At 45.0% G+C, this 15,261-nt stretch overlaps 1 protein-coding gene across 6 annotated transcripts in view; it reads right to left on the reverse strand.

Annotated features, from left to right (window-relative positions):
- Positions 1–1,125: 1,125 nt before the first annotated feature.
- LOC116948804 (mesoderm induction early response protein 3-like) overlaps positions 1,126–15,261 on the reverse strand; it is a 33,076-nt gene continuing 18,940 nt past the window's right edge. For 3 of the 6 annotated variants that reach the window (XM_076071791.1, XM_076071789.1, XM_076071790.1), the window contains exons 8-15: positions 14,281–14,360; positions 13,738–13,804; positions 13,330–13,514; positions 11,956–12,037; positions 11,692–11,783; positions 10,607–10,731; positions 9,790–9,926; positions 1,126–9,209 (exon numbers count right to left, since the gene is read on the reverse strand). In XM_076071791.1, the coding sequence (XP_075927906.1) occupies positions 8,650–9,209; positions 9,790–9,926; positions 10,607–10,731; positions 11,692–11,783; positions 11,956–12,037; positions 13,330–13,514; positions 13,738–13,804; positions 14,281–14,360 (1,328 nt within the window). In that variant the 3' untranslated portion in view covers positions 1,126–8,649. The remainder of the gene's footprint in view (positions 9,210–9,789; positions 9,927–10,606; positions 10,732–11,691; positions 11,784–11,955; positions 12,038–13,329; positions 13,515–13,737; positions 13,805–14,280; positions 14,361–15,261) is intronic. The other 3 variants (XM_076071792.1, XM_032965913.2, XM_032965912.2) reach the window with 1 other exon arrangement.

A 15,261-nucleotide genomic window follows, 5' to 3' on the forward strand; every position in this document is an offset into this window, starting at 1 on the left:
GAGAGGACTGCACCGTCCCGTGCTTCTCTTCTCCAGGCAGGTCGGTCCTGAGCTAGGGGGTTCCCAGCTTTTCAGGTCGAATCCAAAGCTCGAGAGCCCGCCACAACACGCGCGTGCATCGAGGTGGTGGGGCTCAGCGTTCGCTCGTGCCGCAGCTGCCGCGTGCAGCACGTCCCGTCGACGCGTGGCCCTTCCACCCTTCGTATGGCAGGAACGGAGCCGCGACGTTCCAGGCACGATGCCTGCAGGCCGTGTATAAACCACGGGCTACCGAGTTAACAAAAAAAGCGGCGAATTTATATACAGGGTGCTTCAAAAAAATGTCAACACTTAAACATGACTTTCGTTTTTTTTTATGAAAATAACGGATAATGCACTGTGACATGATAACAAATGTATATTAATAGCTTCATAAATTCAAAGAGTCTCCACTTGTTCGCTATTCTTGTCAACACGTGGCCTGGAATCTTCTCTAGGTGGTCTCCAGAGCCCGGAGGCAGCACATTTCTTGTGGCATTGTAGCAAATTCTCCGAAGTGTTAACATGTTTTTGAAGCACTCTGTATATGAACACCCTAGAGCACACCGCTTCCTGTTCTGATGTACCATTCACAGCACTTATCAGAGACATCCACTGTCATTTCAAGAGGCGATAGAGCTAGAATAATTTTCTGGCTCTCATATATAAATTCTGGCCACAGAATTTCAATATGTACTATCTTACACTCTCGGATCCTGAATGTATACACCTCCATTATATTGTCAAACAACAGGCACAGCAGTGCACCGTAAATCTGAAGAGATCGCTCAAAAATAAAGATAATGTTTTACAACCTCCAGACATATCGAAATCTTGGCCTGGCCAATCATCTGGCACTGATGTCTACGATGTATCTCTCTCCTTTCACGCCTCTGACGCAGGCCTCTGGGTAGCAATGGGGCATCGAGGGACGTTGGCCACCCAATCTCAACCCAACGTCACACTGCCACCACGTGGACACGTAGCCACACTCCACCAACCACGATCACGGTCAAAGTTCAGAGCGCTGTAATAGTTTGATTATCTCAATGACACGCATCCATCAGTCAGGGGGGAAACAGCACTGAACCATCATGTACTCATGTGGAATAATGAATAGATTGTTCTTTATTAAATGTAACAAACGAGATGCCATTGACGTGTATTCTCTCCTTTGACATAGGTAGTGATAATATACATCGTAAATGAGTTAATTTAGGGACTTGGATCATGACATCGGAATGCAATGCTCTATCGTTGAGTAATGTCACGAGACTTTCAACATCCACCTGGCAATACGTGGACATTTGTAACATCCAGGCAGCGAACTGATCGTGTGGATTAACCTGCCACACGTTGTCCCACGTTGTGCCCAACTGGATACGTTGGTACCCTTACAAATGCACGTCAATATATACACAACGATCAATGTGTTGTATACATCTTCTTCGGCCATCCCGACTCAAAGCAACTACCGCCGCTTCAGTTTGAGAGCAAACCGGAGTCATAACTCCGTGTGGATAAATCATCGACACAATCTGCAAACACTGCACCCCTAAAACAAATCCATGAATAAAATCCAACCGCGGCACCGCCGCCGCCTGCAGTACAAACACCCCACGTTGTCATTCAACGGTGTCGCTGGAAGAGCTGGAGCTGGTTTAGGCTTAGATGATCGGAGGGCATGTGGCCTGACTTCATGGTGGTACATCCGTCTCCAAAACTCACTCAAGGTGTGGCTCAGCAGCTCAACACACGAGGCCCAACCCAGGCTGTTGTAGGTGGATCCGTATAATTCCAAAACAGTCTTCTATGAAACGTGATTAATAATGTTCAGAAACCCAGGATGGCTTCAGGTGTGGAATGGTATAATTGGTGTCAGTGGTTCAACCTCGTCAGTGGTTCACATTCAAATACGAATGATAGGAAAAGTTAATAACAGTATATAATTGGATGTACTGCATTCACAAAAGTCTGCTGCAATGTGTATAGGCGAAAGAGTGATGGGCACACACTGGTGGAACACGTTTTTAGGAACTGTAATTGGAACACGTTTGGCGAAAGAGTAAATTCAGGTCAATACCTTAATTGTTGTAATGAGGGCACGCAGCCCAAGCACCCTGAACGCACCCAATCTTGTCAGCCTGGTTCGTGCCCAGCTGGGGAGCCTGCCTGGGAGTGAGTACCACGTGTTGTGTCGGCTTGGGCTGTGCGGTGGCCAAATGGATTATTGATTCTGTCTGTGCGGACCTTTACGTTTCACCCAGATGTTTGATTTCATAGGATATTATCATCCCCATTTATCAACGTCTCATGAATGTAAATGACAAACACATCCCAAAGCAGGACCATTGAAAATTACTTATTTGCTTGGGGTTCCCAGCTTAATAAAGGACGTAATTACATAATAAAATCTAACATCTATTTACAAGAGCCTTGATTTATTATTATGATGTGGCCTGGTCGTGGTTTAGTTAGGTCTAGTTGCAGGGCTGTAGTTGGTGGTAACGTAAAAATAAGGCTCTTTAAAAGTCATAATTGCGCTGTATACATTTTAAAAGTTGAATTGCTATCATAGATTTCCGTCTTGAAGCAAATACACAGCAGAGGTACTTGTGCCCGAGACTCGGGGTCTAATGTCCTTCACCCATTCTGTCTGACTCCACTCTCCCATCCCACGCAAGTCAAAGATGTACATACACATTGTCGACGCAGCATCTCGTACCAATTAAATCAGATATCTACCTCTAAATACCACCACAACCTACTATACTCTCCAGGCGTATGTATCTGCTTCAGAGCCAACAGGGTCAATGGCAACAACTTAACATCTCTGCAGCACCGCTGGTAGTCGCAGGCCAACCAGCGCTCTGGATATGCTGTGCTCGGTTAAAAAACACGATGCTCAATTTAAATGTTGAAGGGTCTCTTGAATTCTTACTCACGGTGGCATCCAACGTGTTACGACTATGATTGTTTGTGTATGGGTTTCAAGGGGTTTGTATGGCATGCCAAACAAAGTGTGTAATAGAGTGCTATTAGGTCCCAATGCTCATGAATGCAAGTCTCAAAAAACGACTTCGTCTGCGGTGACTTCTAACATCTACTGGTGCATCGACTGTGCGGACACCAGGGGAAGCTTTGACATTACAGTTTGCTGCGTTTCACAGGGAGCGGGATGAATGCGCCTCCAGCGAAGGTGTAAAAGCAAGCCACGGTTTCTTTAAAAACACTTCAGAACATTAAGATGCAGATCTGGGGTCCTGACAGCCGTCACACTAAAGAGATGTTCCTATACATCAACGCCATACATTCCTCGCCAAGCTGTGCTCGCACCGATTATTGTCGTTTTGTTTGGAAGGCTAAGGATTCAAACAAAAGTCAAGATTAAACAAATAGTGCAGCAGCCCATTAGGCCTCTACCACAGCCATAGCTGCGGTCTTGTGGGTGCATGTTCTGCCTCGCACTCTCTCTCTCTCTCTACAGCTGGCGGTCCAGGCCTCAATGCGACTGCATCTACAAAGGCCACAAATTACATTTAATCGCAAGCATTTTAGGCCACGTTGCCACTTATATCGCCTGAAACCCACACAAAAGGCTTTTATAAGCCTAAAATACAAGAGGGCGAGCAATTCAAAGATGTGTATACGACTGTCTTTTGTGACAAATGTACGTCGACATATAATCCATCTCGATTAAATGGGGTCATTATACATCCCACAACTCTTGCAAAACGGTGCTGCCTGCCATGAACGGTGAAGATTGAATCCCCTTAAATGTTACTTTTCTGCTTTCAGAGGCTGCTCACGATACGCTCATGCTTACATACATGCATTGAAAAGCCATGTTTCAACTTTCAATTATCTAGATGACTCATCTATAGGCATGGAACTTAACGAGTATGGATAACAAAGACCGGGGCTACACTCAAGAGGCCAGCTCACAAATCCCGGCTTGCATACAAAGAGAAGGAACCCACCTGATACACCCATCCACCAGTCCATGGGTGTTATAGCTGGACAACCAAGTCGGCCTTTCAGATAGGGCTTCAAAGACGTACGCCTGAAAAGGACAATTCACTGCCTTCATGGTGGGTCGTCTCGTGTTGCTCAAAATTAATTGATGAGCAAAACGAATGACAGAAAAGCACACGTGCTTTTTTTGTTTATGGATCTAAGGTGGCTTGGTGGTGCCCCTAATATGATGAAGCAGGCTAAGGATATTTTGCCAGGCATTTCAGTCTGGAATATCTGACGGGTTTCAGGACACCCGGGACCGAACGAGGATCAGTGAGTTGACCAACAGCAAGAACATGATGCAGACAGAGCTATATTGTGCAAATGATATGCATAAGTAGAAAATGTCACTTTATACTGAAGTATAACTTCGTTTTTCATGACAGCCGTAAATATCTTACCTTCAAATACCTCCTACAAGATATACTCTAAATTGAGAAAAGCATTTATAATGACGAGTTTGATGCATGTGAGAAAGCGATCCTGATCGTGCCGCCTGACTTCGTGTAAGCATGCGGTGGAGGTGTCCTCAGGACTCGATGATTTTTAATATTTGGAGGTTGAAGATTTTCGTGTGGAAAGCCATGGGGAGGTTGGAGATTAATGGATAAACAACAACCATAGGTACAGTATATTTCTTCAAGTAGTGGTACCCCAAACTTTCGCAGTTCTTAAAATTCCCTTTTCACACCATAGAAGTGTATACCCAGTTGCTGTTAATAGCTCAGCTTATTGAAGAATATATTGAGTACATTGATTATATTGATGTAATTTAGACTTAGTTTTTTCACATCGGTTTACTGTATGATAGTTGGGTAGTGCAGCCCCTTTGGCGTCCATGTACCAGGTGCCTCTGTGGATGTGTAGGCTTTGACTTTAACATAGCTATTTCTGTGACCAGTCACAAGCTAATCCCTCAGCTATTTCAATGCTAAATTCTCCTGTTTGATATGTAAACTCCTTTGTCAAGGTGCCTCACTTCTCTCACCCAGCTTAAAAGACGCTACGAATCTTAGCAGCGTTCATTGAAGCTCTGTCGTCCCGACAGTTCTGTTCCTTCACCTGAAGAAGGCTACTTGTGTTGTGGCCGAAACGTCGTGATTTTTTGTTTTATTTTTTACCTACGTGACTTTACCGAATAGAACCAAAGAGTAACAACCATAGGTTATAATTCAGTTACATAAAAGCTTGTTTTACTAATCCACATCGCATCGTGTTCCAATATACAGCACAGTATGTATACGCATTTCACCAAACAATGGCGACTACTTCAGGTTACCATTCAATTTACGCATAACTAGACAACGTTGTTATTGCGTAGTGTACATCCATACAAACATTCTCTCCAATTGATGAAAATCGTAATCAGCTGAAAAAATTGTAGACATTAAAATAGACCCCCAATGTGAAGCATACTTGGGGCCAGAGGCTTATGCAACAAAAACAATTCCTTGCAAAATGAATATCCTGACATCACCACCGGCTGCGCGGATTTGAACTCGGGATCTACGAGACCGCTCCAGTTAAATGGTCACCTCCGAGGCTGGTGGCTGAACGTAGCAGCTGCGTGCGCACACACCCCTCGACTGCGCTTGCAAGTATTGTGTGGGATGTTTTCCATAAGACTGTGCAGCCTAAGCATTGTTCACCTCGGCATGTATTATTTGATGCAATGTACATCTCACGTATTTGTTTTTCTGGGATATGGAGAGCTGGTCCGTCGTGGTCCCACAGGACACTTGCTGCCCTGAGTAAGTGGTTACTCGTCAACCAATTACTGTAGCTCTCACCTTTTACCAATAAAATCCCTCATTATGTGTGCATGTTGACCTTCTTTCGCACCGTACGTAGGCAACCGTGCTCATCGGAGGTGCGGGGGAAGGACAACAAACTCGCAACACGGCACACGAGAGTGGTTTGACAAGTAGATCTGAGAAGAATGTAGGGTAATAATTGAAATGTGTTGCAAGTAAAACATTAATATAATTTACACATTAACACCTCATCAACATGAGATTGGCAGACATGAAAAGCTGGGCATTAGCCAGCAGTGTAGAGTATTGGAGGTGCAGAACCGGTGCCCCAAGCATTTGCCCAAGGCCCAAATGGAAGTTCATCCGCCCATCACACACTCACTCACACCTGGGTTCAGCTTCTAAGCCAACTGCTGCAAGCTTCTTGCACGCTTTACCACCACAACTCTGGGTTTACAGGCACGGTGTCGTGACTGTATACCGTCATGTGGGCAAAGGAAAATGTGCCCAGCTCATAACTGTTTTTGAATTTAAATTATGATCTGGCTACATTACACACGTGTCAGCTTTACGAGAGATGCACCCCTTTATTTGGGTCGCTTTGCGGATTCAGAAGGCCAAGTCACGGTGGTAAAGGGCACATCGTTGGGGCGAGTTCTTCCCTCCTCCAAGAACACCCGCACCGCTCCCAACTGGCCACTCGCACAGTGCAAGATGAAGTGTCTTTGCCGTCTTTCTCCACATTTTGGGATAAGTAGGGAGTCATTTAACTGTCTGGGTACAAATTGACAGCAACAAGAGCTGGAATTGCCTTACACTGGACACGCCTTCATGAGTTGCTTTACAGTTGACTAAACTAGGCACTGTAATGAATGCCTTGACATGGACAAACTACTGAGAATAATAATTGATAGAGAAACAATGTTTATCAACGCAAGGTTTTTAAGTCTGGTACAATTTCTGAAAACGTTAGAAATCCTTCATTTCTCAAGGGGTTTATCTTTTCACATCAAAAGCAGTCATGAACCTACACATTGCAGAGCTCCCATTTCCCTCAATGTCTTGCCACATATTGAGTAATTTTGTAAGGGGATTACAGGGACACTACATTCATTAAATGTCTCTTTATATTTAGGTTACTATTTTTCTTTTAATAAAAATAAAAAAATAAAAATTATGAGATGTTCACTTATTTGACCTCAGTGCCAACGCGATCATCTCGTCCACAAAATAAACCATCAGGAACAACTTTAACAGGAATATAAAAAGGGAAAAAAAAACTTTGGTTTCCGAGAGCACGCAAACGGTAAATAGAACAGTTTACAAAAGCACCCTAAACGGCTGGCGCGTTACCGACAGACCTGTAGTATTATAATTATTGTTATAAAATGGAGCAAAATGAGGACACTGCAGAATGGGAACGCAAAAAACAATCTTCAAATGACCGTGGCAAAGACACAGAATGGAGAAACACTGTACCGGACTCCTAAACTACTTCTCCGTGGCAGCCTAAGACTAAAACGCTTTCATCGGCATCCACCCATCCAAGCAAAACCCCAACAACAATGCTTGTATTTCACAATCCCCGAGACAATATACCCATTTAACTTGGCAAAGTTGCAAGAAATCTCAGCATTTAAGATGTTGCAATTACATTACACTATAAACATTCCCGTTTAATAAATTAAATGTATTATTCTTGCATCTAGTGCTAATTACATACAATTGCTACAGTAAATGTCATTTTTATTTTTAATGCACATTTTCTTTCATCTTCGTTTTGTTGTAACCAAAGCAGTCGCTGCAGCCTGTGAGCAGAACTCTCCTTGTAAACTTAGTGTGGGTGAAAAAAAGACAACTACGACACGGGACGTTCAAAAAAAAATAAGCCGAACAAAACAAATCTCAAGAGCGTTCAAACTTAAAAAAAAGTGTACCTGCAGCCGGCGGACACTTTCAGTGCCGTCGTCACCGAGGCTAAATGGGCTCCCTTTACTGGCCGGCAGTCCACAAAGGGTAGCGAGCAAATAAAACACGCGCACACAGGATATGGCCGCAACCCCCACGCTCCCCACCGGTGAGCTTGCTTGCCCACGCTCGCCTCGCTCTTCGCCTCCGCCGCTAGGCAAAGGCGACTGCTTGCGAACCGAAGGGGCAGTGGCGGGCCGCCCTTGTCACGGCTGGCCAGTTGCACCGAGAAGGCCGAACACGTGGGGTGCGGGGAACTCCCTCCAGCACAACTCCAGGGTGTAAAGTACAACAGACGATGCACCCTACGACGGCAATAAATTAACACTGAAGATGAAACGCCCCTTTCCACATCCCACACCACACAACGATGGAATGAATGGCTCAATAAAGGCCAAAAAAACGCAATAGAGTATTACTATGTTAATATTACTTTAAAACGGCAAAAAACTAAATCTTTTGTACCTAAATTATCTGCATTCTTTTGTGAAAAAGTAAACAAAAAAATTACCAAAAAAATGAATGTACTTCATACTGTATGTATATAATATTTACAGTGACACACACACACGCATCTCAGTTCGCAGCAATCACACGGCAGGCTCGCCGCACATTAAAGTGTAAAAACTCACAGAGAAAAGTCTACCACAACGTTTTTTTCCACTGTGGGTTAAAAGACATCACCGATGCCTCGTATTTCAGAGTCAATCCAGCTCACCAATGTGCAGTGCAGGAGCTGTGAAATGTAAACACTGTTTTTTGTATCCTCCCTCTCTTTTGTCCCGTTTTTTTTACATTTCAACAAAAGTTAAAAATGTAATTTTTTTATATTTTCAAAATTGTTCATTTTATGCTTCCGCTCGTGCATTTCCTTTCTTTCCCCGCCGTTGTGTCACTGGGAGCAGGGCTCGGACGCGGTGGGGGGCGGGTGGCGCAGCACGTGGGCCGACAGTAGGCGCCCACCGCCCGCCGTCTCCACGGCGCCCAGATCCAGCGCCAATCGCACCGCCGGCTCGCTCCCCTCCGCCGACAAGGAAGACGAAGACGACGACGACGACGACGACGACGATGACCCGCCAGCATCGGCGGACAACGAGCCGTCCCCGTACAGTTCCAGCTTGAGCCGCTTGGCCGGCACCTCTTGGTCTTCGCCCACGGAGCTGCTGGTGGTGCTGTGCGCCACCGAGTCTGGCGTGGACGGGCCCCCGTCGGCCAGGGGCAAGCACGACGACTCCGCGCTCGTCCCGTCCCAGCTGCCGCCCGCCGGGTGGTCGAGGACGGCCGTGAGGAAGGGCCCCAGTGCTGCCGGGCTCCCCGATGGGGAGACAACGATACCGTCGCCACCACTGCAGCCACCACGGCTGCCACCGCCGCCGCGCAGAAGCAGCATGTCGGTGCATGTGAGGCCAAGGTCCGACGAGCTGAGAGATTCCAGCACTTGCACCGCCAGGTCTGAGGGTCGTGTACAACAGTGCGTATGTTGGATCGTTTCCTTGCACGAGGTGAGAGCAAGCAGAAATTAATCATCTAAAATATACGTTACGCAACCAATTACTGGACTATAAGTTACAGTTTTACTCATGTCCACTTTCGGGCAAATGACGGTGCTTGGGTACCACCCTACCAAGCAGCCGTGCTAACCACACCGCCTTAACTTGGAGCTACATAACAAGTTGAACAAAAATATGCTAAGCACGCTGCAGGTGCCACTGCACCATTACTCCTGTTTTTTTACTTTAACACTCCTGCACGGACATTACCGCAGTGTGAGTGACCGTCCTATCAAGCAGACAAGTATTTTACTAGTATTGAGCAACTCACTGTCACCAGCAGCACGGTACGACCAACACAGACCCCCCCCCCCCCACCCCACCTCAGTGCGTGCATCTGCCTTCACAGTCGACAGTTGACAGTCGACATTCACCCGGGTTATAAATGAAAGCAACGTAACCATTCCTTGGATTCTCATGCACGGAGCTACCCACGGCGACAACCGAGTGGAGGAGTTTTTGAGGGCGAGGCCGACACCCACCGGCAGCGACACTGGCGGCAGCGACACTGGCGGCAGCGTGGCCGTCGTCCCCAGGAACGCGTTCCCTGCGAGAGCCCCCCGCCAGCAATGGAGCGAGCGAACGAGCCGAGCCCTCCGCCTCCAACTCCACGCCATCCCTGGAGCACCGGGCAGGGGCGTGGGTGGGTGGGGGGGGAGTAACAACCAGCAATGCAACTCCGGGCAAGCCACGTTGGGCACTGGATCGCGACCGATTGCACCAGTCACCCGAACTGTCATACGGCGGCAATCGGAGGCCACTTCCACGAGGTCAGCCGTTCGAACTCGGCTGCAAGCACTAAGAGAGAATTGTGTTTTGATTTAAAGCTTTCGTGACTGCAGTAATTCATATTCTTAGCTCTTTCGGTAAAGTCACGTTGAAGGGAAACAATAAAAGAATAAAAGATATATTGTTTTTTAATATATATTTTATTGTTTCCCTTCAACGTGACTTTACCGAAAGAGCTAAGAATATAGAGAATTGTGTGTTTCGACCACATTTGTACGTGAAGATGTGTGCGATGCTAATCGGTGTTTCAAGCAAAGAATGTTCCGTGATGATATGTCAGGTTGGTAAATATATCCGATGTGCATATAAGTCAGCGAAGTAACAGTACAAGCATGCTACGCACAAAAGTAAATCAATTCAGTTGTGAGTGAAAAATGTAGCAATGGAGAGATGCCTGACATTTGCTCATCCCAACACTGCCTATGCAGCCAATGGCACCAACACAGCTATTGGTGGGCGAACTGCGTCCGCAATACAGGTGGGAGGAACGGCACACGGAGGCCAACTTACCCAAGTCCTGGTTGCAGGCTGGCCTTGCGCTTGCCCATCCGGCTCTGCTGCATGAACTCCAGTCGCCGGGATTTCTTCCATACGTAATAAAATGCCACGCACTCTGCCACGGATTTGGTGCCCACCTGCGCAAACACACGGCAGTGGTGATTCACCTCGACATCGAATGCGTTTCACTGGAAAAAGAGAACGCACTTTACCATCGTAAATAAAGCAACAAAAAATCATGTTCATTTCTTGGTTGATAAGCCACATCTGCTTATTTTCACTGAAAAACAGACAAGCGAGGAGATACGGGCATTTTTTTGCTTTGCCAAATATTGATTAAACTGCCTTCTTGTCAACACTTGAAATAGGCCCCAAAACTGAAACACTGCTTTGGTTAACAATATAAAGTCTTAGATAATAGCAAAGCCACTTCATACCATGTAATACCATGGCAACGTGCATCCTTGACGAAGTAACCATGTGGTCGAATATTGACTCTAAATAACCACAAATTACAGAGCTGATAACTGTATCACAGACAACTAAAAGTTATCATAACATATTCAGTAGTTTTAGACTTATCAATGTGCATTTCTCACATAATTGTTAAGTATAAGTTTTACCCCTTTTTATTTTAAATACTACAAATAACATCTCCTGTAAATATAAAATATACCAATTGTTTATTTTTTTATTTAAAGCTTTCGTGACTGCAGTAATTCATATTCTTAGCTCTTTCGGTAAAGTCACGTTGAAGGGAAACAATAAAAAAATATTGTCATATATATTTTATTATTTTATTGTTTCCCTTCAATGTGAGTTTACCGAAAGCGCTAAGAATATCAATTGTTTATTGTTGCAATACTGCTAATGGGACTGTCAAGATTCCTAATAATATGCATTGAAGTTAAACATCATGATGTATATTAAAATCATATTTATATTTTGTGTTATAATATATTATATAATTTTAAGATTAACTTTTCAAATGGGCATCTACACTTTAAAATGATTAAAAGTTCACCTAATAATGCAAACTACTATTTCAGTAGCTGGAGCGACTGTAGTTTAAGTGCTGAGACTGCTTTGGATCTCACCAGGGTGTGGATGACATGGAAGTCCTTGTAGTGCAACCTGAACCCTTCTTCGAACTTCAGGCGCTCTTCGTCCGTCCACTTGTGCATTTCGTCTGTAATGCATCAACGAGAGCTTGATTATGAACCGGAACCATTTTCATGACAATGCGCTCACAATCACAACTGCATTGCTGTTTACACGTCCAGATGAATGTTTCGACTGCTGCCGCTGCTGCTCAGTCGGTAGCAATAAAAGGGCACTTTGGGGTGACCCGCAGGACGCACCTCTGGGAGGTGCTGGAGCGAGCCGGAGGCGAGCCAGAGCCTCCCTCGTGTCGTAGTTACACGCCATTAGTTCCCGGAGAGCCTGCGACACCCACAAAAGACAAAGATCCCCCGTAAAGCCTTAATAGACTGTTGGGGCATTAAAAGTATGAATGTAAATGTTTTAAATATGTAATGATTTTGTTTTGTTTTTGTGTGTGTACATGTGTTTGTTTCTTCTACGTTTTATATATTTATATATTGTTCACGTCATTTGTTTCATTTCAGCATTTTTTATTGTTTTGCATTCCAGAAACTGTTTTGCTGTTTGATTTATTTTGATCCATGTTTCCCCTGAAAAAGAGACTTCTGCTCTCAACGGATTCTTACCTGGTTTAATTAATCAAACATTCATAAAACATACACAGGCACTCATTTGCACGTAGGGGAACCACATACACACACAAGATGGTGAAACTCAACCAACTGCAGGATCTGGCTGCCTTAATGGGTAAATGTCTGTCAGGGTAATGAGCTGTGGCACAAACACCAGAACGGGGCTCTCATGCGCTGCAAAATTGATGGTCTCGGTCACATTACGAATATTCACAGAAAGAAACATTCTAAATTGTTATTTTCATTTTATTTGGAGGCACTGAACCAATAGGGTATAATTAAATGCAATGGAAACATCGTGAAATGTGCCATCTGCTGCAAGAAGGAATCCCTTCTGCAGCGCGGGTAACAGACATGATCTGAATGTGATACAGGGGAATCCCTGTATTGTCTCATTCTAGAGCTGTTGAATGCCAATGTACTCTTTCTGCTAATATGGGAAAATGACAGTTGACAGAGGTATCAAATACTAAAGTTTAAAAAACAAAAGCAAATTAATATTTGTGATAACATTTAGATTAAACATGCAGCAAACCACAGCTATTTGAACATCAATAATTTGGAAATCGGACAACAATATTTGTATACTTTATGCTACTCTGTGCACAAGAAAAACGCAAAATAATAAATTACTGAAAATATGTCTCCCCATTAAAAAAATGTATTGTCCCAAATTATAAAAAAATCCTAAACAAAGTTCATATTTGGCATAACCTACCAATAAAAGCTATCGTCAATAGCCTGAACTCCTCAACCTCGACCGATTTTGATCTCCCCTCCTACACCATCACGCTTTCCCCTCTTCATCACCCCATCACAACTGCCTCCTCCCTCAGCCCAACGCACTCACCCACTCTAGCTACCTGCACTGCTTGATCAATTCAACTTTGAACCATTCGCAAACATTGACCTCCGAACCGCCCAAACACCTCCGGCAACCCTTGAGCGAGCGAGCGGCCGCTGCCTCCCGACCGGTGTAAACGTGTGGGGCGTCCTCACGTGATCGTCGTCGGGGCAGGTGCCGGGCGGCAACAGAGGAGGCAGCAGGACCGAGATGGCGGGCCCTTCCCTGCAGCGCGACGACGGCGCCGGCGCAACGCCACCCTCCGCCGCTTCCCTCAGGTAGAGCAGGACCTGACTCTCGGGGAGGACGCAGGGGTCCCACTGCGCCTCGTCCGCCGGACCTACGGCAGCACGCGCGGCAGCGGCAGCCAAAGCACGTTTGCAATAAGTGCGAAATGCCTGTGAGCTTGCCACGGACGGATTCGTGAATGAAAGCCTCGCGCAAATTATGTTCTCAATTTGTGCGTTCATGAACGGATTACTCAATGTTATTCATTCTTTAAAAACTGGGGAAATATTTTGTTGTCCAACTTATCACCATGAAGTTTCCTGGCGAAGTCTTACCAGAGTCAGCTTGATAGCGGAAAAGTCCCGCAGGAATGATGGCCTGATACTGCGACCCCACCATCACCTGTGCAATACAAACACCCCATTCATCTCGCGCTCCTCATTCGCAAGTGAGCTGCAGCTGTCCCATTTGCAGTCCCATCTTCAACAGACGACTGAAATTTGGTATTTACCATAGAAATATACAACTTCAATACATTTTGAGCCAAGACTAAGCACAACTCTATATGACCAATTCGTTGAGCAATTTTTAAATGGAACACCAATCTACATTAGTCTGTAAATGACCAAGTATCTGGCAGCAGATTACACAACAGAGATGTACGCATTAAAGAGCAGATTCCTACATTTGTGTGTTGCTCAATGTGGCTGGCAGTGCATCCAAGAGCATTAGTGTCGATAATGAAGTGGTCAAGGTGGTGGTGGCACTGCATCATATTCTTGTTTAAATGGCCTATCCGTCTGCATGAGCAAGAAATCTTCAATGTTCCAAGGCTCTAATTCAACGTGTTTGAAAGACACCACAAGATGAGCACTCACCGTCTTCCTCTCCTCGGCAGCCACACACTCGTCCTCGTCCGAGAAATCCGTCCCCTCGTTGCCGTCCATCTCTGTGTCCACTGCGAGCGAGAGAGAGGGAGAGGCATTGCTCGCCATTGCCGCTCACGTCGCCTGCAAGCAGCTGCAGAGCCGTCGGCTCTCAAAGGGCGACGCGTGGAGGGGATCGTCTCTCCCGTGTGGAGGGGATCAAATTGTTAATTTTATGGGTTTACTCTCCAACACACCGGAGTGCTGTACTAGTAACGAATTGGCATGTTTTATTTACGTGACAAACCTTACAAATTGGCTGTGTTGGTTGCTGGCCGGTTTAACGACACATTTATATTTACGCGATCTAACCCAAGAAAACCTCTATTATGGATAACATTGGCCACAGTAGGTGGACCACTTTATCATGACTTGTGTATGATTAAAAATGGCAATCCAATTTTACATCCGTGTAAACTGTCTCCATGCTAAGGAAGTCGACCACTATTTACGTTGAAGTACCCCTTTAAAAATGTAGTAATATTGTTTTTTTTAATATACTGTGCTTTAATCTTGCCACAAAACAATGTACATTATCAGATTTAAAAAGTATTCTTTATTTCGTGGTAACCTAATACCTGTAGACATGCAGGCAGATTTAATTCTGATAAAATTAGTGCATCTCTCCATCCTTCCCTTTTACTATTTATTTTTCTGCAACTAAAGGAAAGGAGTACACAACACTGTGTCGTAGTTGGAAGCACTTCACTGTCACTATCTTGCCATGTGTTATCATTTGCCATGCCTACATTGGTTGATTCTAACTGTGCCCTGCTCGTATTTTGTCTCCTGTTCCTACTATCGGCTCTGTTCCAGTGAGTACTACCTCACCGTCTAATCTTGTCTCTGTTCTCATTTGATTTTATTGTCCATATTTTCAACATATTGACTTGTAAAAAAATGTAAATTCAACCACACCTCAATTTGGCGACC

This window comes from Petromyzon marinus, chromosome 35 (genome assembly GCF_048934315.1).
Source record: "Petromyzon marinus isolate PM22_M1 ecotype Great Lakes invasive population chromosome 35, UKy_Petmar_22M1.pri1.0, whole genome shotgun sequence".
Lineage (NCBI taxonomy): Eukaryota > Metazoa > Chordata > Hyperoartia > Petromyzontiformes > Petromyzontidae > Petromyzon > Petromyzon marinus.